This window comes from Schistocerca serialis, chromosome 4 (genome assembly GCF_023864345.2).
Source record: "Schistocerca serialis cubense isolate TAMUIC-IGC-003099 chromosome 4, iqSchSeri2.2, whole genome shotgun sequence".
Lineage (NCBI taxonomy): Eukaryota > Metazoa > Arthropoda > Insecta > Orthoptera > Acrididae > Schistocerca > Schistocerca serialis.
This window is the reverse complement of record NC_064641.1, coordinates 142,142,404-142,163,687: the sequence shown is the minus strand read 5'-3', so window position 1 is coordinate 142,163,687 and position 21,284 is coordinate 142,142,404. Positions and strand designations below refer to the sequence as shown.

At 42.7% G+C, this 21,284-nt stretch overlaps 1 protein-coding gene across 1 annotated transcript in view; it reads left to right on the top strand.

The window, feature by feature from the left end:
- Positions 1-21,284, top strand: part of LOC126474160 (delta-sarcoglycan) — a 469,148-nt gene that overhangs the window by 431,726 nt on the left and 16,138 nt on the right. The window contains exon 7 of the mRNA XM_050101616.1: positions 11,486-11,609. Within this exon, the coding sequence (XP_049957573.1) occupies positions 11,486-11,609 (124 nt within the window). The remainder of the gene's footprint in view (positions 1-11,485; positions 11,610-21,284) is intronic.

Below are 21,284 nucleotides of genomic sequence, written 5' to 3'. Positions count from 1 at the left end.
AAGTATTTGTATGGAGTGTAGCCATGTATGGAAGTGAAACATGGACGATAAATAGTTTGGACGAGAAGAGAATAGAAGCTTTCGAAATGTGGTGCTACAGAAGAATGCTGAAGATTAGATGGGTGGATTATATAAGTAATGAGAAGGTATTGAATAGAATTGAGGAGAAGAGGAGTTTGTGGCACAACTTGACAAGAAGAAGGGGTGGGTTGGTAGGACACGTTCTGAGGCATCAAGGGATCACCAATTTAGTATTTGAGGGCAGCGTGGAGGGTAAAAATCATAGAGGGAGACCAAGAGATGAATATACTAAGCAAATTCAGAAGGATGTACGTTGCAGTAGGTATTGGGAGATGAAGAAGCTTGCACAGGATAGAGTAGCACGGAGAGCTGCATCAAACCAGTCTCAGTACTGAAGACCACAACAACAACAACAACAACGGGAACACACCCTAACGAGGAAAAAAACTCCCGTACCACAATACACCTCGTCTGAGCTTTACAGTTGGCACTACACCTCATGTCAGTAATGTTCTCTAGCCGTTCGCCAAAACCAAACCTGTAGGATTCCCACAGATTATAGCGTGCTTCGTCATTCCAAATCACTCGCTGCCCGTCACACACCTTCCAATCGCTGCGCTCCTTGCACCACCCCAGGCGTCCCTTAGCTCTGACAGAAATCCGCGGCTTTTGATGAGGTGCTCGGCCGTTGCATCGCATTCCTTTTGATTCCCTGCGCACACAACTGCGGACAGCAATTTTTGTCTCACGAGTAATTCCTTCCGCTGATTTCATGCGATTTTTGCTACCACCCACCGCAATGCTCGACGGTCCCTCTCCCAACGTACTTTAGGTCTGCCTGATGTCACTTTAGCTGTGGTTGTTTCTTTGCGTTTCGACTTCACAGCTACGTCATCAGCGTTTGACATAGACTGCTAGAGAAGACGTGAAATGTCCTTGTTGCTTTTGTTACCCAGGTGACATCCAGTGACTAGGGCACGTTCGGAGACACTGAACTCTTCTGTTAGACGTGTAGTGATGTTTACGATGAAATACTGGTGTCCCGACAATTTTGAACAGACAGTACGTCTAAATGTCTGCATTTATGTGGGACATGTGTTCGGAGATTAACTATTCTAGAGGCTGTACAGGGCGCAGAAAATGTACGGCACGAATTGCAGGACACATTCCTCATATGTAAGCCACTAAATTACGTTATTTGAGAGTTGTCCATACGTAGAGTTGTCATGATGCATGGTACTTACGACAGTTAGACATATGTTCTTCTTCGAAGAACAACTAACCAGTATTATTTCTTTCGTGAATGCTTGAATTTAGATGTGCACAACTGCTATATTTCATCCCCTTCGGAATATCGCCTTTATTCATCCTCATTGTTACATCGACTGTTACGTTTTTGTTCTTGAGATCTCCGTCAATTGGACACTTGTAAAATAACTATCAATTTTAACATATCTGACTCTACTAGAACGGTCTTCTCTGTGGCAAGCCCCACTTTTTCTGGCGTGACTCACCTGGTTGTCTTCTTTTACACACGATCCCATTAGCTTCGCACATCCAGAATATTTTCATTCCATACTTTCTAGGCTTATTGGCATATACTGCAGGAATCCACAACGGTTCCTAATGATCCTAGTTGGTCATCCATTGTAACGTTAATTTTAAGTATGACTACTTTCCTGTACTGTCCTATAAATATTTTCCATAGGTAGGATACAGCAGCAAACTTATCTGTTTATAGACTAGCCGCTCCTGTTCTGTAGTCATCCAATCTAATGAATCAATGAATCTTCTGATGGCCGCAGACCGGCTCACAGACATTGTAGCTCTGTATAATGGATTGGAGAACTTCTCCAAAAACGTTCCCTGATTGGAATATCCCAGCCTTTATCTGCTCCAACATGAAGCAATACTTCCGAGAAGGCTAATATTTGTTCTCTAGTTACACCAATCCACTTTATTTGTCTTGGTTCACAAACTCTTCTGGCCTCTAGGTTTGTTGATCTCACAATTCCGTTGACGATGGCCAGAGGAATCACCATCATTGGGGAATGTAAGTTACCATGCCTCTTGCTCGTCTTTGCATAAATATCACTAAATTTTATGCAGGTGTTTTATTTTGCATAGAGGGGTGTTGCGGGAAATGGTTTTACTCCATAGCATATAATTTGGGACAATGCCCATACGCATTATTACCTACATCATCATCATCATCATCATCATAAACACTACCACTACTCCATTGTTCATGAAAAGAGTTGCATGCCACTCCCTGAGAGACAGCTTCACGGCTTTAGTCCGCTGCATCACTCATGTCTGAAAGATATCGTCATCTCCAGTTACCCATCGAGTAACAACTGATTAAAAATTTGGACATCAGAAACGTTCCTACCTTCTTTCTTGCTCGATTTTTTAAATATAGATGGTGACATTCTACCTAAGTACTCTCTTCTTCTATGGACTGCTGTTCACGTTATTGTTTAGTGTTAGCTCTCTTCAAATGAGTATCGAACATCATTCTCAACAGTGCTCTATAGCAAAGTCCTGCAACATTATTATATTGCTTCGCACACTCGTAACCATCTATTGCAAAGTTCAGCTCTCTTACACAACAGGGCATAACGCTATCTGACAGCTGAACAGAGCTGCAATATATAATAAAGTCTTTTCTGGAATCACAACAATGCGAATGTGTGCCTATAATGCATTCTGTGATTTCAAAACAAAATTTTATTCATTATAACCGATTCTAATTTAATGACACTCCAGCTTAAACCAGAGTGTCCTTCGGACCCAGGTTATGTAAATGTGTGGTAAAGGAATAAAATGCACGTTTCACTTAAGACTAATGAGACAGATTTCTAAGAGTACCTGCACTGTGTTATTGAGTACTGAAAAAAAAAACTTTCTGATGGGTAAGGGATCAATTTTAAGTCTTTCTTACAGCAATTTATACTTAAAACCGTCTCTAGGTCCACTGGACCCAGGGTATGCACACTTGGGTTAAGAGACACATGTTAAGTTATGTCTGGCAGCAAGCCCTGAATTCACTCGCCAAGCTGTTCTAGTATTCCATAAACCCGTATATACTCACTATGCCCCAATGCGTAAATGTATTGAGCGTGCTCTTTATGTCAGGGGATATACACTCCTGGAAATGGAAAAAAGAACACATTGACACCGGTGTGTCAGACCCACCATACTTGCTCCGGACACTGCGAGAGGGCTGTACAAGCAATGATCTCACGCACGGCACAGCGGACACACCAGGAACCGCGGTGTTGGACGTCGAATGGCGCTAGCTGCGCAGCATTTGTGCACCGCCGCCGTCAGTGTCAGCCAGTTTGCCGTGGCATACGGAGCTCCATCGCAGTCTTTAACACTGGTAGCATGCCGCGACAGCGTGGACGTGAACCGTATGTGCAGTTGACGGACTTTGAGCGAGGGCGTATAGTGGGCATGCGGGAGGCCGGGTGGACGTACCGCCGAATTGCTCAACACGTGGGGCGTGAGGTCTCCACAGTACATCGATGTTGTCGCCAGTGGTCGGCGGAAGGTGCACGTGCCCGTCGACCTGGGACCGGACCGCAGCGACGCACGGATGCACGCCAAGACCGTAGGATCCTGCGCAGTGCCGTAGGAGACCGCACCGCCACTTCCCAGCAAATTAGGGACACTGTTGCTCCTGGGGTATCGGCGAGGACCATTCGCAACCATCTCCATGAAGCTGGGCTACGGTCCCGCACACCGTTAGGCCGTCTTCCGCTCACGCCCCAACATCGTGCAGCCCGCCTCCAGTGGTGTCGCGACAGGCGTGAATGGAGGGACGAATGGAGACGTGTCGTCTTCAGCGATGAGAGTCGCTTCTGCCTTGATGCCAATGATGGTCGTATGCGTGTTTGGCGCCGTGCAGGTGAGCGCCACAATCAGGACTGCATACGACTGAGGCACACAGGGCCAACACCCGGCATCATGGTGTGGGGAGCAATCTCCTACACTGGCCGTACACCACTGGTGATCGTCGAGGGGACACTGAATAGTGCACGGTACATCCAAACCGTCATCGAACCCATCGTTCTACCATTCCTAGACCGGCAAGGGAACTTGCTGTTCCAACAGGACAATGCACGTCCGCATGTATCCCGTGCCACCCAACGTGCTCTAGAAGGTGTAAGTCAACTACCCTGGCCAGCAAGATCTCCGGATCTGTCCCCCATTGAGCATGTTTGGGATTGGATGAAGCGTCGTCTCACGCGGTCTGCACGTCCAGCACGAACGCTGGTCCAACTGAGGCGCCAGGTGGAAATGGCATGGCAAGCCGTTCCACAGGACTACATCCAGCATCTCTACGATCGTCTCCATGGGAGAATAGCAGCCTGCATTGCTGCGAAAGGTGGATATACACTGTACTAGTGCCGACATTGTGCATGCTCTGTTGCCTGTGTCTATGTGCCAGTGGTTCTGTCAGTGTGATCATGTGATGTATCTGACCCCAGGAATGTGTCAATAAAGTTTCCCCTTCCTGGGACAATGAATTCACGGTGTTCTTATTTCAGTTTCCAGGAGTGTAGAATCAGCATGGACGCCATTACATACACTTGAAGTAACGGAAGAAAAGAACGACTTAATGACACAGTGTCAGGTGAAGTCTGGTGTCAGGTACTCTTGTACGTTTTAAGAATGAAAACATGGTCCAAGTATGATACAGTTTGAGCGATTGACCAATTGGGGAGTTTCCACCGTAGGTAATCTTCAAGCACGTATTTTAAGCTTCACGACTCATTTCACATTGTAATACATCGCTGGTACATGGAGACAGGAACATATTGTTTTTCTGTGCATACCTAAAACAGAAATAACGCAGCAGACTAAATGAGTACGCCCATTGGCCTTTATCTGTCGGTGCGGGCTAATGGAAGTAATCACGTACACCGTTGTTTTGTTTTTGTGCCACATTTGCACAGAAATACGATGTATATCTGTCCACATGTACCAGAGATGTATTATAATGTGAAACGAAACATGAAGCTTAAAATATGTGCTTGAAAATGACCCACGGTTGAAACTGTCCAATTGCCCAGATAGTAAACAGAATAACGCCTATGTGGACCATGTTTTCCTTCTCAAAACAAGTTGAGGATGTGAGCCTCCACAAAAATAAAATTTTAAAACACTTCGACGTGCTACAGACTGTTGCAAATGGTTTCAGAGCGTCCTTTCTGAAACTCTGCGTACTTACGTGCTCTTAATTTGCGCTACAGCTGCCGTATGATTAGCAGTGATATCTCGTCTGATGTGGCGGTTCAGCTGTGAATCGGAGTATACCACTGCCTCCTGCAACCAGGACGGCGGGCAAGCCGCCTCCCTCGCACGACCGACACCTGCATCGATACACATGTCACCCCTCGCGTCCAATATCCTCGACAGTCCTCCTGAAGGAACATCCAGCCCCCGTCACGCTCACAATGCGACATCGCCGAAAATCGGTTCACAGCGTGAACTGTGCTCGCCGAAGCTGCGATGGCGCAGCTACGATTTTTGCTAACGCAGTTTGAATGTTTCGTCCATGAGGCCTGCGACTGTTGACAAACACAAATAAAACAGTTTCTACGTCAGTCACTAGTTTATCTCGCCACTAGGCGTTCTGATGTTCACACTATCATCTTCAGGTGGAAATTGTTTATTTACGTGGCTGGTGTTGCGAAGAGTACAAAGGTCTTTTTACAGTCGCAGGCCAAGGGCAGTGAAGATTATTTTGTGTCTTTTGATAACCTACACTGCCCTTGGTCTACGACTGTCAAAAGACGTCTGTACTCTTCACCATCACCAGCCATGTAAATAAACAATTCATCACCGGAAGATGATGATGTGAACCATCGAAACGCGTAGTGGCAGAGTATACAAGTGACTGGCGCAGTAACTGTTTTATTTGTAACGCAGTTTGAGTCTCGAACCACTTGCTTTTTTTAGCACTGCAAGTACAAAACTTGTCTTCAGATTTTTCATGCTCAGTATGTGGTCCGTGCTGGATGATGTTATTACCTTTATAACTTGTAGTTACTGTAATGATTTACGAAACACATTAAAGTGTTCCACTCTCACTTAAGAAAAGTTTGACCTTCGTCACCACAGTAGTCAATATTGATTCCATTCAGTCCGACGCTCCTTTGCGACGCAGATCATCAAACGCGTCGTAAGGATTTCATTGGAAGAGAGATAATCGTTTCTTTGGTTGACATACGGTATTGACATTAGTTATAAACGTAGTATCTGAACACGAAAATGTCTTAGACATTTTCATGTTCGTTCAGACTATTACAAATACCAGTTAACAGTCATAAGAATGTATCAGTTTTCACTGTACGGTATCGGCAAAGATAAGCGAAATAAATTATGATGACCGAGGTACAGGCATATAAAATGTATACAATCAGTAACAAGGGAAAAGATCCAGAAATACAGAAATCTGTTAAAATCAGCTATAAATATATGTGTTAGGAAGTATTCTCTGAAGGTGTATGTCTCTAGTATAACCTTCTACGGAAGTAGATTGAGGATGATGAGTCGTTCAAATAACTAGTAAGGAAGTGCTGAATCTAAATAAGGAAAAAAGAAATTCATATCACGAAATCATTAAAAGAAGGGAGTGGTTAATAAAACACTTCATCAGGCATGAATAAATCGTCGATTTGGTTGTGAAGTGTTTGGTGTACAAAATTGTATAGGGAGATCAAGAAATAAATACGGCAAGCAGGTTGAAATGTGTGTAAGTTGTAGCAGCTATAGAAAGGGTAAAAGCCCTGTACACGTCATAGTCAACGAAGATCTCCAGCAAACCAGATTTCGGACATAGACTACTAAAGTAGCGTGATAGAGTGTCACTAATACGAGAATATAAGCCTTTCAGGTATAATGCTACGTCAGCCAGTGAAATTAGACGAGTTAGAGAATGAACTGTTTTTTTTGCAACACTCGACAACAATTTACAGGTAAAAAGAAGCCCCTGAAATAAGGCCGTTCTGCCATTACACTTTGTTTCATTTTATAGAGTGATGAAAATGACATTTACATGCCAATTTTTGAAAAAAAAATTTTTCAAGAAAGTTAACTTCTAAGTATTCCTAATTTCTAGCAAATTTTGCTATTACTGTTAAACTAATGAGAAGGTACTGTAGGTAATAGTTATGACTCGGGCAAAATACGATCCATTGTGGTATAAAAATTCACTAGTCACAGAAAAAAGTTCTTCTAACGGTTCTGAGTCACCAAAGCGCCAATAATTAATTAAGTATTTTATCATATTTACATATAAAGTACTATAACATGCTTATGATCTGAGTTAGATTTTTAATATGTTGTTACACTTTTCTATGCAACAAAGATTGTTTTCGATTACTCTACACCAGTTGACTAATGTATAGGGTCATTGTAATTAAAGTTAAGCTTTCAAACCGCTGTAGAAATAACATCACTGGTCCGAATGACGTCAAATTGAAACGGAATATTATCGGAGAAGGGGGAAAACGTATGGCAGAAGAAAAATAAATAGCTACAAAATTTAGCAATAGAAGGCGCTGTAAGCATCATAATTTAATAGTGGTCATCTACAAATGACAAATGGATCACACAGCAATGCCTAAGGCGTGGGTTGACGTTAAACAAACTGTACCACTCAGTGTGCATGGGTGTACAAGTGTAATACTGTTAGTTGCGTAAGCCCATACAACACGGCAAGGTCATATCACATCGGATGGAAAAAATCAGTATTTAATTGTCTTGAGCCCAAAAACCGCATAAAAAGCATCACTAACATCGGTTTTTAATTGTCCTGAGTCCCAAATTGCATAAAAAACATCAATCAAAATCAAATGGGATTATTAATTTCTGTGTGACTACCGCAAAACATGTTCAATATGCTATCCACCGTTGTCTACAATAAGTTAAAATCGAGTAACAGCATGTACCACAGCTGATCGAAGTGTTTCCGGGGTCACGTTCAGAATGCGTGCCTTCAATGCAGCTAAGTTTGAAATCGGAACACTGAACACATCATTAGATAGCTCCACAGCCAGAAGTCACGAGGGTTAATATAAGGTGATCGTCACAGCCAGGCTGTAGGGAAATGACGACTGATAAATGTGGCATGTCCGAAATGGCTCTTCAGAAGCTGCGTAACTGGACTTGCAAAGTGCGGATGTGCGCCATCTACCATAAAAATGATCCCATCCGCACATCCACGCTGTTGGAGAACTGGAGTGAAGTAGTTGCGCAAAAGACACTTATAGCGCTTACCAGTGACGGTTCAGGTAACGGGACCGGAAACCCCTGTCTCTTCGAAAAAATGTAGCCCTATGATAAATAATGTCATAAACCCGCACCAAACAGTGACCCTTCCAGGATGAAGTGGTACTGGTTGATTTGCGTGTAGATTTTCCATTGCCCATATCCGACAATTCTGTGTACTGACATATCCTGTCAGATGGAAGTGGGTTTCGTCTGTCCACAAAATCTTCTGCAGCCAATCATTATCCACCTCAATACGAGGAAGAAATTCAAAAGCAAAGGTCCCTCTTGCTGGCAGGTCAAGAGGAAGCAACTCGTCCACATGGGTCATTTTGAATGGATAGCAAAGAAGGATGTTTCGTAGGATTTTACATTTCATCCTCACGGGTATGTCCAATGGCCCAGCAGTTCTCCTAGCACTACACGTTTGCAGACAACCACTCGTCTCTTTCCGCATTTCTGTGGCCATTGCTTTCACTGTCGACGAATCACTTCGTTTCTTCCCTCTACCAGGGTGCACACCAAAAGAACCCACCTTTTCGAATTTCCGAATCATTTTCTCCAGACCCACGGCAGCCATCGAACCAACGCCTTTTTTCAAACCCTTCAGTGTCCGGAACTTCTGCAGAGCGACGTGCGCAGTCATCATTCTTGTAATATAGGTTTACAAGCAGAGTGTTATCTTGCATTGAGACAAGCATGGCGAACGTCGCAGACGTGAAAGGAGGAAAAGCCGTGTACTCGCCGTGTTTATACTACCTTCAATGGGTCGTGTGAGTGACAGGTGTTTTGATTTACGTATTCTGACGTACACAGCGCCGTCTATTGATCAATTTTCAAACTATTTTTTTTCTTCTGCCGTACGTTTTCCCCCTCCTCCGATCATATTATGCTGCAATTTGTCGTCATTCTGACCAGTGATGTTATTTCACAGAGTTTTGGAAGTTAAACTTTCATTATAATCACCCTGAACATTTTACCACATATTCTGTAATGACATATTTTTATTCATCATTTTATAACCAGTTACAGATGATGCTCACAATTTGTCATTCTCTCGATTATCTACACAACGTGTAGCAGCACACTTTCAGATGACTGGTGGAAGTCTTTCAATTGAGCATTACTTACCGGCCGGAGTGGCCGAGCGGTTAAAGGCGCTACAGTCTGGAACCGTACGACCGCTACGGTCGCAGGTTCGAATCCTGCCTCGGGCATGGATGTGTGTGATGTCCTTAGGTTAGTTAGGTTTAAGTAGTTCTAAGTTCTAGGGGACTTATGACCACAGCAGTTGAGTCCCATAGTGCTCAGAGCTATTTGAGCATTACTTCGGCTACTTCCGATCCCCTAGCCGATCCAACCAGGGACAGGGGATCCGAATTACCTGTCCCTCCCGGCGCGTTTTCTCGTCACTGAGAGGCGAAGACTAAGGTAAAGCCAGACTGTTATCAGAATTTGAACCCACGACCTTTTAGTTTAAAAGTACGTACTTCACCAGCAGAGAACCGTCCCTGGCAGTTGGTGACACCGTTACTATCAAAATAAGGCTAACTAGTGTCCTGTACACGAGAGTGAGAATTTTGTTACTTTATATTCTTACATTAGATAATGTGTTTTATGTGAGATATAAAATTATATGCAGAATTTTTTTCTTTTTCATTTTGAAATTAGAAAATGGCCATTTGAAGTGACTGAAACTGGTGATATTGAGATATATTTGATATTTTGTCAAGAAATAAAAACATTTGTACCAAAACTGGCAACCAAAAGCATCTACACGTGATTAAGACGTGAACGTTCATTAGAAGTCTCTAACTCATGGTGACACCTACTGCGAAAAACCCGAGAATCGACATACATTATATTCACGCAGACGTAGTACTACAGAGACATTAATAACACCTGAATATACAACAACGATCTATTAGCAACTTAATGAACTTTTATCTGTCAGTCATTCGTCTACATTCATCAAATTACACTGAGGTGACATAAGTCATGGGATTCCCCCTAATATCGTGTCAGATCTCCTTTTGGAAGGTCTAGTGCAGCAGCTCGACGTAGCTTGGACTCAACAAGTCGTTGAAGTCCCCCGGCAAAAATACTAAGCCATGCTGCCTCTATAGCCCGTACGTAGTTGCGATATTGTTGCCGGCGCAGGATTTTGTGAACGATTGACCTCTCGACTACGCCCCATAAAAGTTCAATGGGATTCACGTCGGAGGATCTGGGTAGCCAGACCATTCGCTAGAACTATCCAGGATGTTTAAACCAGTCGCGTACAGTTGTGGCCCTATGACATGAAGCCCATGAACGACTGAAAATCGTCTCCAAGTAGCCGAACGTAACCATTTCCAGTCAACGTTAGGTTCAGTTGGACAAGAGCACGAAGTTCATTTCATGTAACATTCCACACCATTATAGAACCACCACCACATTGCTCATTGCCTTGCTGACAACTTGGGTCCATGCCTTCATGGGGTCTGCGCCACACTCGAACCCTACCATCACCTCTTGTCAACTGAAACTGGGATTCATCTGACCAGGCCACAGTTTTCCATTCGTCTAGGATTCAATCAATATGATCACGAGACAGGGAGAGGCGCTGCAGGCGATGTCGTACTGCTATCAAAAAGCAGTCGGGTCAGTTGTCTGCTGCCATAGCCCATTAACGCCAAATTTCGCAGCACTATCCTAACGGATAGTTAGGCGGGTTGCTTGTCTGTTAACACTGATAACTCTTCGCAGACGTCGGTGCTTTCGGTCGTTAAGTGAAAGACATTTGCCACTGTGTTGTCAGTGGAGAGAAGTGATGCCTGAAATTTGGTATTCACGGCGCGCTCTTGACACTTAATCTCGGAATACTGAATCGCCTAACGATTCCCGAAAAGGAATGTCCCACGCGTGTCGCTCCAACAACCATTCTGCGTTCAAAATCTGTTGATTGCCGTGCCTTAGTCACATCGAAACATTTTTCACATGAATAACCTGAACACAAATCACAGCACCGTCGATACACCGGCATCTTATACCTTGTGTACGGTAAACTACCGCCACCTGTTAATGTGCATATCGGTATCCCATCATTTCTGTCACTTCAATGCATTTCCTACATAGAACAGTACCAGATGACATTTAGCTCCTATGGCGGACTTTCAGTCTTCTCGCACTTCTCTTGCAGGCTGGAGTCGCCGACTCGCTCCATAGAAATCCAGGCGCCGTACGGAGTGTCCATCGAGTCCAGGGCGGGCGACATCAGCGCCGCCTGCCTCACCAACCTCAAACTGCAGTCGCTGGCTGGAGCGGTGAGTTGCCTCCTCAACCTCAAAGACTGAGCTGGTGGAATAGTTCTGGCGGAAGTGCACAGAAACATCCCTCATCGGCAGACTGTGGACTACGAAGACAGCCGCAGTGTCGATGTACTGTGTGTGACAAAAATTAACGTGTTTCTTAAAATATTGGAAGTTTCAGAAACAGTGTCACGATGTAGACGTCATATAGTTCTATTTCCTGTGTGAATGGTGTTGTTGTTGCTCTTCTTCTTGTTGTAGTCTTCAGTCCGCAGACTGGATTGATGCAGCTCTTCACGATACTCTATCCTGTAAAAGCCTCTTCATCTCTGCTCGCATACGGCGACTTCCATCCACTGGAACACACTTACTGTAGCCAAGTCTTGATCTGCCTCTACAGATTTTAGCCCCTACTCATACACGTCGTTCTACGACCAAAGTAGCAATTACTTGATGTCTTAGGATATAGCGTATCAAGCGAACACTTATTTTAGTCCTGCCAAAAATTTCACTTCTTCTCACTTCACCTCAGAACATCCCCAGTAGTTGAACGATCTACCCAATAATCATCAACATTCTCATTTCAGAAACTTCCATTCGCTTCTTGTCTGAAGTGTTTACCATCCACATTTCATTTCCGTACAAGGCTCAATTCTAGAAATATTGTGAGGTACAGGGTGTCCATAAATGTGTACCCTGATAGCAAAACAATGTATCTCTCTATTAATACATCAAATGAAACTCGAATTATTCCACACTCGCCTCTACTCATTAAATTCTGAACATTTAATACAGGCCACACAGTACAACATTTAAATCAGTTCAACATTTGCACTCCTGGTAAAACGCAAAATCAAGCCGGTATTCAGTCTCTTGTCGCACATTCCACAACGTGTGTCAATGGCATCCCTGATGCCTAGTTGCAAGGTCACAATATCGGGAACTGCTGTTTTGTACACAATATCTTTCACGTAATCCCAGGGAAATAAATCTGTGAGGCTAACGTCATGTGATTTCGGGAGTGGAGGGCATGGAATTAGCTCGCCTCTCCAGTCCGCCTGTTGTGGGATGTTTCGTTAAGAAAATCGTGGACTTCTAGGGCCCATTGAGGGCCAGTGCCATCTTGCTGAAAGATGATGGTTCAGATGGCTCTGAGCATTATAGCACTTAACATCTGAGATCATCAGTCCCCTAGACTTAGAACTACTTAAACCTAACTAACCTAAGGACAGCACACACATCCATGCCCGAGGCAGGATTCGAACCTGCGACCGTAGCAGCAGCGCGGTTCCGGACTGACGCGCCTAGAACCGCTTGGCCACAACGGGCGGCTAAAGATGATGGTGTCTTGCATATCCCTTGGCTGGGATAATTCACCAACATGTCTAGGTAAACATATCCACTCACATTGCTCTCAAGGAAGGAAATGAGGCAATCGCTCTATCCCACATTATTCAACACTACACATTAACCTTTGGACTGTCCCAAATGTGTTCTTGCACAACATGAGCATTTTTTGATGCCCATATCCGGACGTTATGGCGGTTAACTGGGTCACAAACTAGAAATGAAGCCTCATCGGAAAAACACACACGCTTCAAAATACCATTGTCATCATTCAACCCGTTCAGCATGTCTACGTTTTGGGCGACCACCTGGTTGTAATGCCTGAACAATTTCGACCTTGCTCGCACCCAATTTCAGATGTTTGCAGACCACTTTATGCACTGTATTCTTTTACACTTGAAGCTCCCGCGAAGTTTGTCGAATCGATTTCAGTGGCAACCTCTTGGATGCGGTTTGAACTGTTTGCATAGTCTCCTCCGAAACAGATGGTCTGCCGCTGCTTGTCTGTTTCTGAACCAACCCCGTTGCTAAAAAAGTTTCCATCCATGTTGTGATGCATTTGACAATAACTGCTTTTCTTTGCATAACAGGACACGAACTTTGGCATCACAGTAATAGATGATTTTTTTTCTGCTTGCCACACAAAACACTGAACTTTCTTTTGAGGGGAACCCAATTTTCTGATACAGCTCCCACAGCGCTCCTTGTGGCGAAAGTGTTGATTAAGACACAGTTGTACGGGAACTCCATGGGCTCTCTAGTAGACCTGGAACAAAAAACTAACGTTACCATAAAAAATATAATTAATATTTAATCTTGAAATCAGGGTAAACGTCTATGAACACCCTATATATATACAGATTGAAGCGGTGAATGAAAGTTTTTGCCAAGACCGGAATTTGCACCTGTGTGTCCTCCTCACTAGGCAGACGCGCTAACCACTACGCCATCCTGGCACAATGTGTTTGTACAGCTGTGCGGACTACCCTAGCACGCCTCCCTCCTCAATCCAAATTCCCATTCACATCTCAGCCCAGTTAGAGTTCCTCCTAAACTCAAACATCATTTCATAGGCTCTCCAAGTGCATTCGAATAAGACCTCAGCATCAAATAAAATGGGGGATCCGGCCTGTACCCGTGTGTAGGTGCTTTAATCAAATTAAACTGTATTGTTACAGAGACCTTTTCAAGTCTCAAACATCTGTGATGTATGTATGCAGACTTAGGTGGCAAATGTAAATTCTTGCGAAGGCTGGAATTCTAAACTGGACCTCCTACTCAATAGGCAACTGCACCAACCACTGCACCGCCCTGGCACAGTGGCTTTGCATAACTACAAGGACTATCCTAACACGCCTCCAGCCTCAATCCAAATTCCGAAGACTTGAAAAGGGCTCTGGAACCATATAGTTTCATTTGACTAAATACATATTTTCAGGAGACAGTAACAAATACTTAAATTTATATTCAATGTTTTTTCTCTCTTTCGCAAACGCTTTCCTCGCTATTGACAGTCTGTCATCTATTGTTGTCATCGTTAGTTATTCTGCAGACCTCATATGTTACTTTTCATGTATCACTTCCAGATCTAATTGACTCAGATTTGCTGACTTAATTTGGCTGCATTACAGTGCATCTATTGTATTTTTTTCGATATCCATGTTATAATGCACAACTGATACATACCAAAAGAAATCAAGAGCTTCGTCCTACAATAAAAAATTGTTGGTACCAGTAGATATGTGGCACATTCGGTCCATAGGCGAGTTGACAACAGCTTTGGTCTAGTCCCTTATGCTTCAGCAAACAAGGTAGTGCCGTAACCTGGCCTTTGAAATATTCATTGTTTGTGAGTCTACTTTACACTACAGTTTCTCGTGATAGCTCCACCCTGATGATGACACAATCAGTTAAGCACCGCAATTAGTTTGAGATATGAATTCACAATCGTATCTCTCCTTTCGAACGTCTTACTGTAATATATGATTCCAACGGGATACTCTTCCTAACATATTTCTTAGGAGGGACAGCACAGAACAGATAACAGTCATCTCGAATGTAACACTGCTTTTTATTAAACTACATGCTGAAAATCCGCTTCCGTGTCCCTAACTATGAATATGATTTCACAATGAAATACATCTATTTCAAGTAGATCCAGGACTTCTCATTCTGGTGTATAACTTGACTTTGTGGACTTATGTCGCAATACAATAAATGCAGTATTAGTTTTACTTATTCCTTGAATCGTAAAATAGTTCATATGTCAATAAAATTAATAATCAATACAGCAAATCATAAAAAAGTCCTCCATTCACTTAAGACATGCACTAAATAAAGGTAGTTACATTACCTTCAGATTTAGCTTTCGGCATCGGTTACTGAATTATGTGATTACTCTTACGCGTTTAATGAACCACTATCAAGAGGGAAAGTTTTAACTTCACGAAACTGTAGTTAGTACGACCCTAAGAAACTTTCTACAACGTATGTTTATCCTCTCAAAAATGTTACATATTATACAGCTATGGACACATATTCCAGAAAACCAAGACGCCAACTATCCTTCTTATAAAACGAATATACAATTTTTGTCACACAGAGAGTAATTAAACGGAATAAAACTCATAATGGAATATACTAACAAATGCATGTGTTCGCCTTTACGTACATAAAAACCAAACATAACAATCTCAAGAATACGTAAACAACAGAGACTATTAGAATGAGATATTTCACTCTGCAGCGGGGTGTGCGCTGATATGAAGCTTTCTGGCAGATTAAAACTGTGTGCTGGACCGAGACTCGAATTCCGGACCTTTGCCTTAAGCGGTCATGTGCTCTACCATCTGAGCTACTCAAGCACGACTCACGACCTGTCCCCACAGCTTCAATTCTGCCACTACCTCGTCTCCTACTTTCCAAACTTCACCGAGCGAGGTGGCGCAGTGGTTAGCACACTGGACTCGCATTCGGGAGGACGACGGTTCAATCCCGTCTCCGGCCATCCTGATTTAGGTTTTCCGTGATTTCCCTAAATCGCTTCAGGCAAATGCCGGGATGGTTCCTTTGAAAGGGCACGGCCGATTTCCTTCCCCATCCTTCCCTAACACGAGCTTGCGCTCCGTCTCTAATGACCTCGTTGTCGACGGGACGTTAAACACTAATATCCTCCTCCTCCAAACTTCACAGAAGCTCTTCTGCGAACCTTTCAGATCTAGCACTCCTGGAAGAAAGGACATTGCGGAGACGTGACGTAGCCACAGCGTGGGGGATGTGAAGCTTGGGAAGTAGGAGACGAGGAACTGGCAGAATTGAAGCTGTGAGGGCGGGTCGTGAGTCGTGCTTGGGTAGCTCAGATGGTAGAGCACTTACCCGCGTAAGGCTAAGGTCCAGTGTTCGAGTCTCGGTCCGGCAAATAGTTTTAATCTGCCAGAAAGTTTCATATCAGCTCGCACCCCGCTGCAGAGTGAAAATATCTTTCTGGAAACATCCCCCAGGCTGTGGCTAAGCCATGTCTCCGCAATATCCTTTCTTCCAGGAATGCTAGTTCTGCAAGGTTCACAGAAGAGCTTCTGTGAAGTTTGGAAAGTAGGGGACGAGGTACTGGCAGAATTGAAGCTGTGAGGTCGGGTCGTGAGTCGTGCTTGGGTAGCTCAGATGGTAGAGCACTTGCCCGCGTAAGGCAAAGGTCCAGAGTTCGAGTCTCGGTCCGGCACACAGTTTTAATCTGCCAGAAAGTTTCAATAGAGACTATTACTTTCATTACACGTTGGGTTCTGTTTTCTTGTAACAGTAAGACGTTAGGTACTCTTCACCTCAATGAAAGTAATTCTTGCCCTAGCAAACAATCGTTGCTTACATCAGGGATACAGCTTCTTTCATAGCGTCACTTCATACAGTGGAACACTTTCGCCTTATGCAAGACATGACTATAGTCTATTTTGCATCGTAGGTGAGGCTGTGGGGAATACTCCTGAAGTTATATAAATATTCAGTTTAGGTTCCTTGCATGGTCCTTTTGGAGTATATATCATCTGAAGACAGGTGCGCGTTTATTACCACAATAATCGTTAAATAATTAACACAACAAGACCAATGTGTAGCTTACCATACTGCTCGTATTATCCCTCGCAGATATATTATGCCCACCTTCTCAAAATATTGTAATCTATTCAACTACTTTATATTTTATAAGTCTGAAAAAACATTTATTGTTTTTAATGAACTGTTCTATCAGATCCCACGTACGTTTCAAATTGTTCAGTTAAACTTAACTCAAGTAGTCACAGTAGTAGGTATCACATTCCCCACTCAAAGTCGTATCCAGTATTTCCAGGTTGACTTACTCACACATCAACATCTCTTTATAACGTGTGTACAGACTGAAAGTCAACAACAATGAACGAATTTTAAATTTTTCAGTGTTGGTCATTAAGTCGATAGTACACCTTAGTGAAACTGCATTGATGGTGCTAAGAGTTTGCTAAAATTTATTTTCAGGTTCTGGACCCTAATTACCCATCAGTATCTATATAGAAAGTATGTTGTTGATATAACTCAATAAAAATTAACGATTTTTTAAATTTTTTGTTTAGGGTGTCTGTAAAGTAACCCTTCTTGGTAATGCGCGTTATAGAAAATGCCTGCGTATTGTTAGGATTAAACTGACATGTATTTAAGCATCTCAGATGATACAACTATTAATATAGTAAGGCTTTCAACAAAATATCTTTAATTATGTAACAGGTTTTCATGCTCAGTCCGAAATTCGCTGTCTGACAAAAGAAAGAGAAGCTCCTAAAAGGCGCGGAGGAAACTAATGATACTTAACAGACTGACAGAATATTTGATGTTATCCCAGTGACTACGAAATTTGGTCAAGTAGGATATCCGTCAGAGTTCCCTCAGCTTCTAGCAGCCGTGACCTGAAGTCATAACCGATCGCTCCCCTCACCCCGACGCCGGGAGTAACGCAGCTGTAACTCACCAAAGAATGGAAGAACGAGACATCTCAGCAGGTCGCTGCAACAGCCGAAGCAGTCCATGCTGCCTACTTACGGCATAACTACAAACGCAGTCGTTTGTGTCGTTACGTTAACGCCAGTCAACCCAAGGGATGGCAATTCTCTAGTCTGATTGCCGCTAGTCTGTGACCAATGGCTTGGGATGAACAGAACATTCCAAAGAGCCAATTACTTGTTCCCGGATGGAAGTCGAAGTTGTAAAGGGACTTACAATGTTGTTGGTGCAAAATACGATGATCCTCCCTGGTGATGATCGAACACTGTTGACCGGAACCTCGACGACGAGTATTCCTACCCCAGGAAGGAAGATTGAGTTTAACGTCCCGTCGACATCGAGGACATTAGAAACGGAGCACAACCTCGGATTGTGTCAAGGATGGGATAGGAAATCAGCGCTTCTCTTTCAAACGAACCATCCCGGCATCTTACTGAAACGATTTAGCAAAATTACGGGAAACGTAAATCTGGGTGACTGGATGCTTATTTGAACCGTCGTCCCCACGAATGTGAGTCCAGTGTGTTAACCATTGAGCCATCTCTCTCGGTTATTCCTATCTTAACGTTCCTATGCAGTTCAGCATCGAATCACTGTCACATCCGAATCCACGAATAATTTGGATATTGCACGATTCGACCATTCGGACTAATGGAGACCCACAATAAGGCCCCTTTCAAATTCTGTCACATGCCGATTACGCTTTCCCACTCGAGTATGCGACATCTCTGTGTCCAAAGAGGTCACTCAACCCTGGCAGCGTTCGTGGCCATTACATACTCAATCAAGCGTGGTAACAACAGTAAACTAAAACAACTCTAATTAACTCTAGTGGCCGTTCTGCCAGCCGCAGAGAATTAGACTGCTAATCAGTTACATATCCTCTGATAGGCCGGTACATTTAAGAGGTTATACTGACATCCGGCCAAATCGTCTCGGTGCTTCACTTTTGACAGGTAGTGCATATCGTTTTCCTTCCAGGTAAGATGTAGATCAGCTGCTCATGGTATTTCTCAGTTTTCCAAGTAAGACGGTACAATTAAGAGGCTTCATTTCTTTGTAAATGATTCGGATTTTCGCGATTAAATTAAGGTACTTCATGTAACTTCAGGATGATGGAACAGCATGGCATCTTGCCTTTGTCGTCTTTTACCCATTTAATTAAATACGATGGGACCTTTACTGTCTGGAACCAAAGCAAACATGTAGAAGAGGCCGTAGTCAGCAAAATAGTTCCAAATAAGAACGACATCCCATATTGGATTAGATATACGAACGACATCTTGTGCCTGATAGATGAACCAAACAGTAAAATTGACCGTTATATAAAGAAATAAATTATTTTCACTATTACGAGCATTTTACAACAGAAAAAGAGAAAAATAGGCAGTTAAGTTTCTTGGACGTTATTGCAAAGATTCAGAACAACGAACATTTGACATACACCGAAAACCGACAACAGACGCAGTAATATGCGAGACATCACAGCACCCGCACTCTCAAAAGCAGGCATCACTTAGATACATGCACCATACAATAAACACAAAGTCATTAGACACAGACGGCTATCAAAAATGTCCGCCACCTTAGCTGAGTGGACAGCGCGCCGGCTTGTCATGCCGGGGGGCTCTGGTTCGATTCCCGGGTGGGTTGGAGATTTTATCAGCTCAGGACTGGGTGTTTGTGTCGTCTTCGTGATTCTCATTTCATTCTCATCGAAGCACAAGTGACCAAAGTGGCGAAACCTCAAAAGAATTGCACCAGGAGATCAGGTCTACCCGCCACGAGGCCCTCGCCATACGAAATTTCATTTCACTGTCAAAAAGAAATGAATACCATAATGAAAATAGCCAAAAGCAATGGATACAATCAAATCTTAGTAAGAAAGCTAAATAATAAAATCAAGAAACAATAATACATGCATACATTAATACGTGTTCCATAGACCATGAATATTTCGTAATGATGTGGAATATGTCACTTTAACATAAGTTTTCTTGACACAAAATAATTAATAAATAACAATAATTTTTTACAGTTGCTTCTACATATTTAAAAATTCATCTGTTGAGTAGAAGGAGTTGTCATTCAGAACTTCTTTTGATTTGCTTTCAAGTGTCGGTCCGCTATCTGTCAGACTTTTAATGCTATTTGGCAAATGACCAAATATATTTGTGGCAGCATAATTCACCCCTTTCTCTCACAAAGTGGGATTGAATCCAGAATAGTGAAGACCATCCTTCCTTCTAGTGTTGTAGTTATGGACTTCGCTGTTATATTTGAATTGGGGTGGGTTATTAATAACAAATTTCATAAGTGAATATATGTATTGCGGAGGTACTGTGAATATCCTGAGTTCCTTAAATAAATGTCTGCAAGGTGATCTTCGGTGATGTCCAGCTATTATTCGGATTACACGCTTTTGTTCAATGAATACTTTCGCTCTTAATGACACGTTGCCCCAAAATATGATGCCATATGAACGCAGTGAATGAAAATAGGCATAGTAGGCTAATTTGCCGGTATCTTTATCAGCAAAATTTGCAATAACCCTAATACGAGAAGTAGCTGAACCTAACCATTTCAGAAGATCATCGATATGTTCCTTCCAGTTCAATTTCTCGTCAATGGAGACACACAGATATTTTGAGTATTCTGCCTTAGCAACAAACTTCTGTTCATAGTCTATATTTATCAATAGTGTTATGCCATTTATTGTACAGAATTGTATTAACTGTGTTTTCTCAAATTTTAGTGAGAGTACGTTTGCGGAGAACCACTTAATAATTTTATGAAAGACATTATTTACAGTTACCTCAGCTGACTCTTGTTTGTTGGGTGTGATTACTATACCTTTGTCATCAGCAAAAACAACTAGCTTTGCATGTTCATGAATATAGACTGTCAAGCCATTAACATATATTGAGAACAATAAGAGACCCAAGACTGAACCCTGTGGAATGCCATTCTTGATACCTCCCCAGTTAGAGGATTCTGCTGATTTCTGTAGACTATCTGCACTGTTAATTTCAGCCTTCTACATTCTTTCAGTTAAATATGAATTAAACCATTTTTGCACTGTCTCACTCATATATCATAATACTTAGGATTATTTAGAAGAATTTCATGATTCACACAATCAAAAGCCTTTGACATCACAGAATATCCCAATGATGTCCTGTTATTCACATAATTTAATATTCGATCAGTGAAAGCATGTATAAAATTTTCTGTTGAAACGTGTTTCTGAAAACCAAATTGACATTTTATTAATAAAGTTGTAAACATGGGTGCTGGTCAGCGACCATTTACAAATTAAAA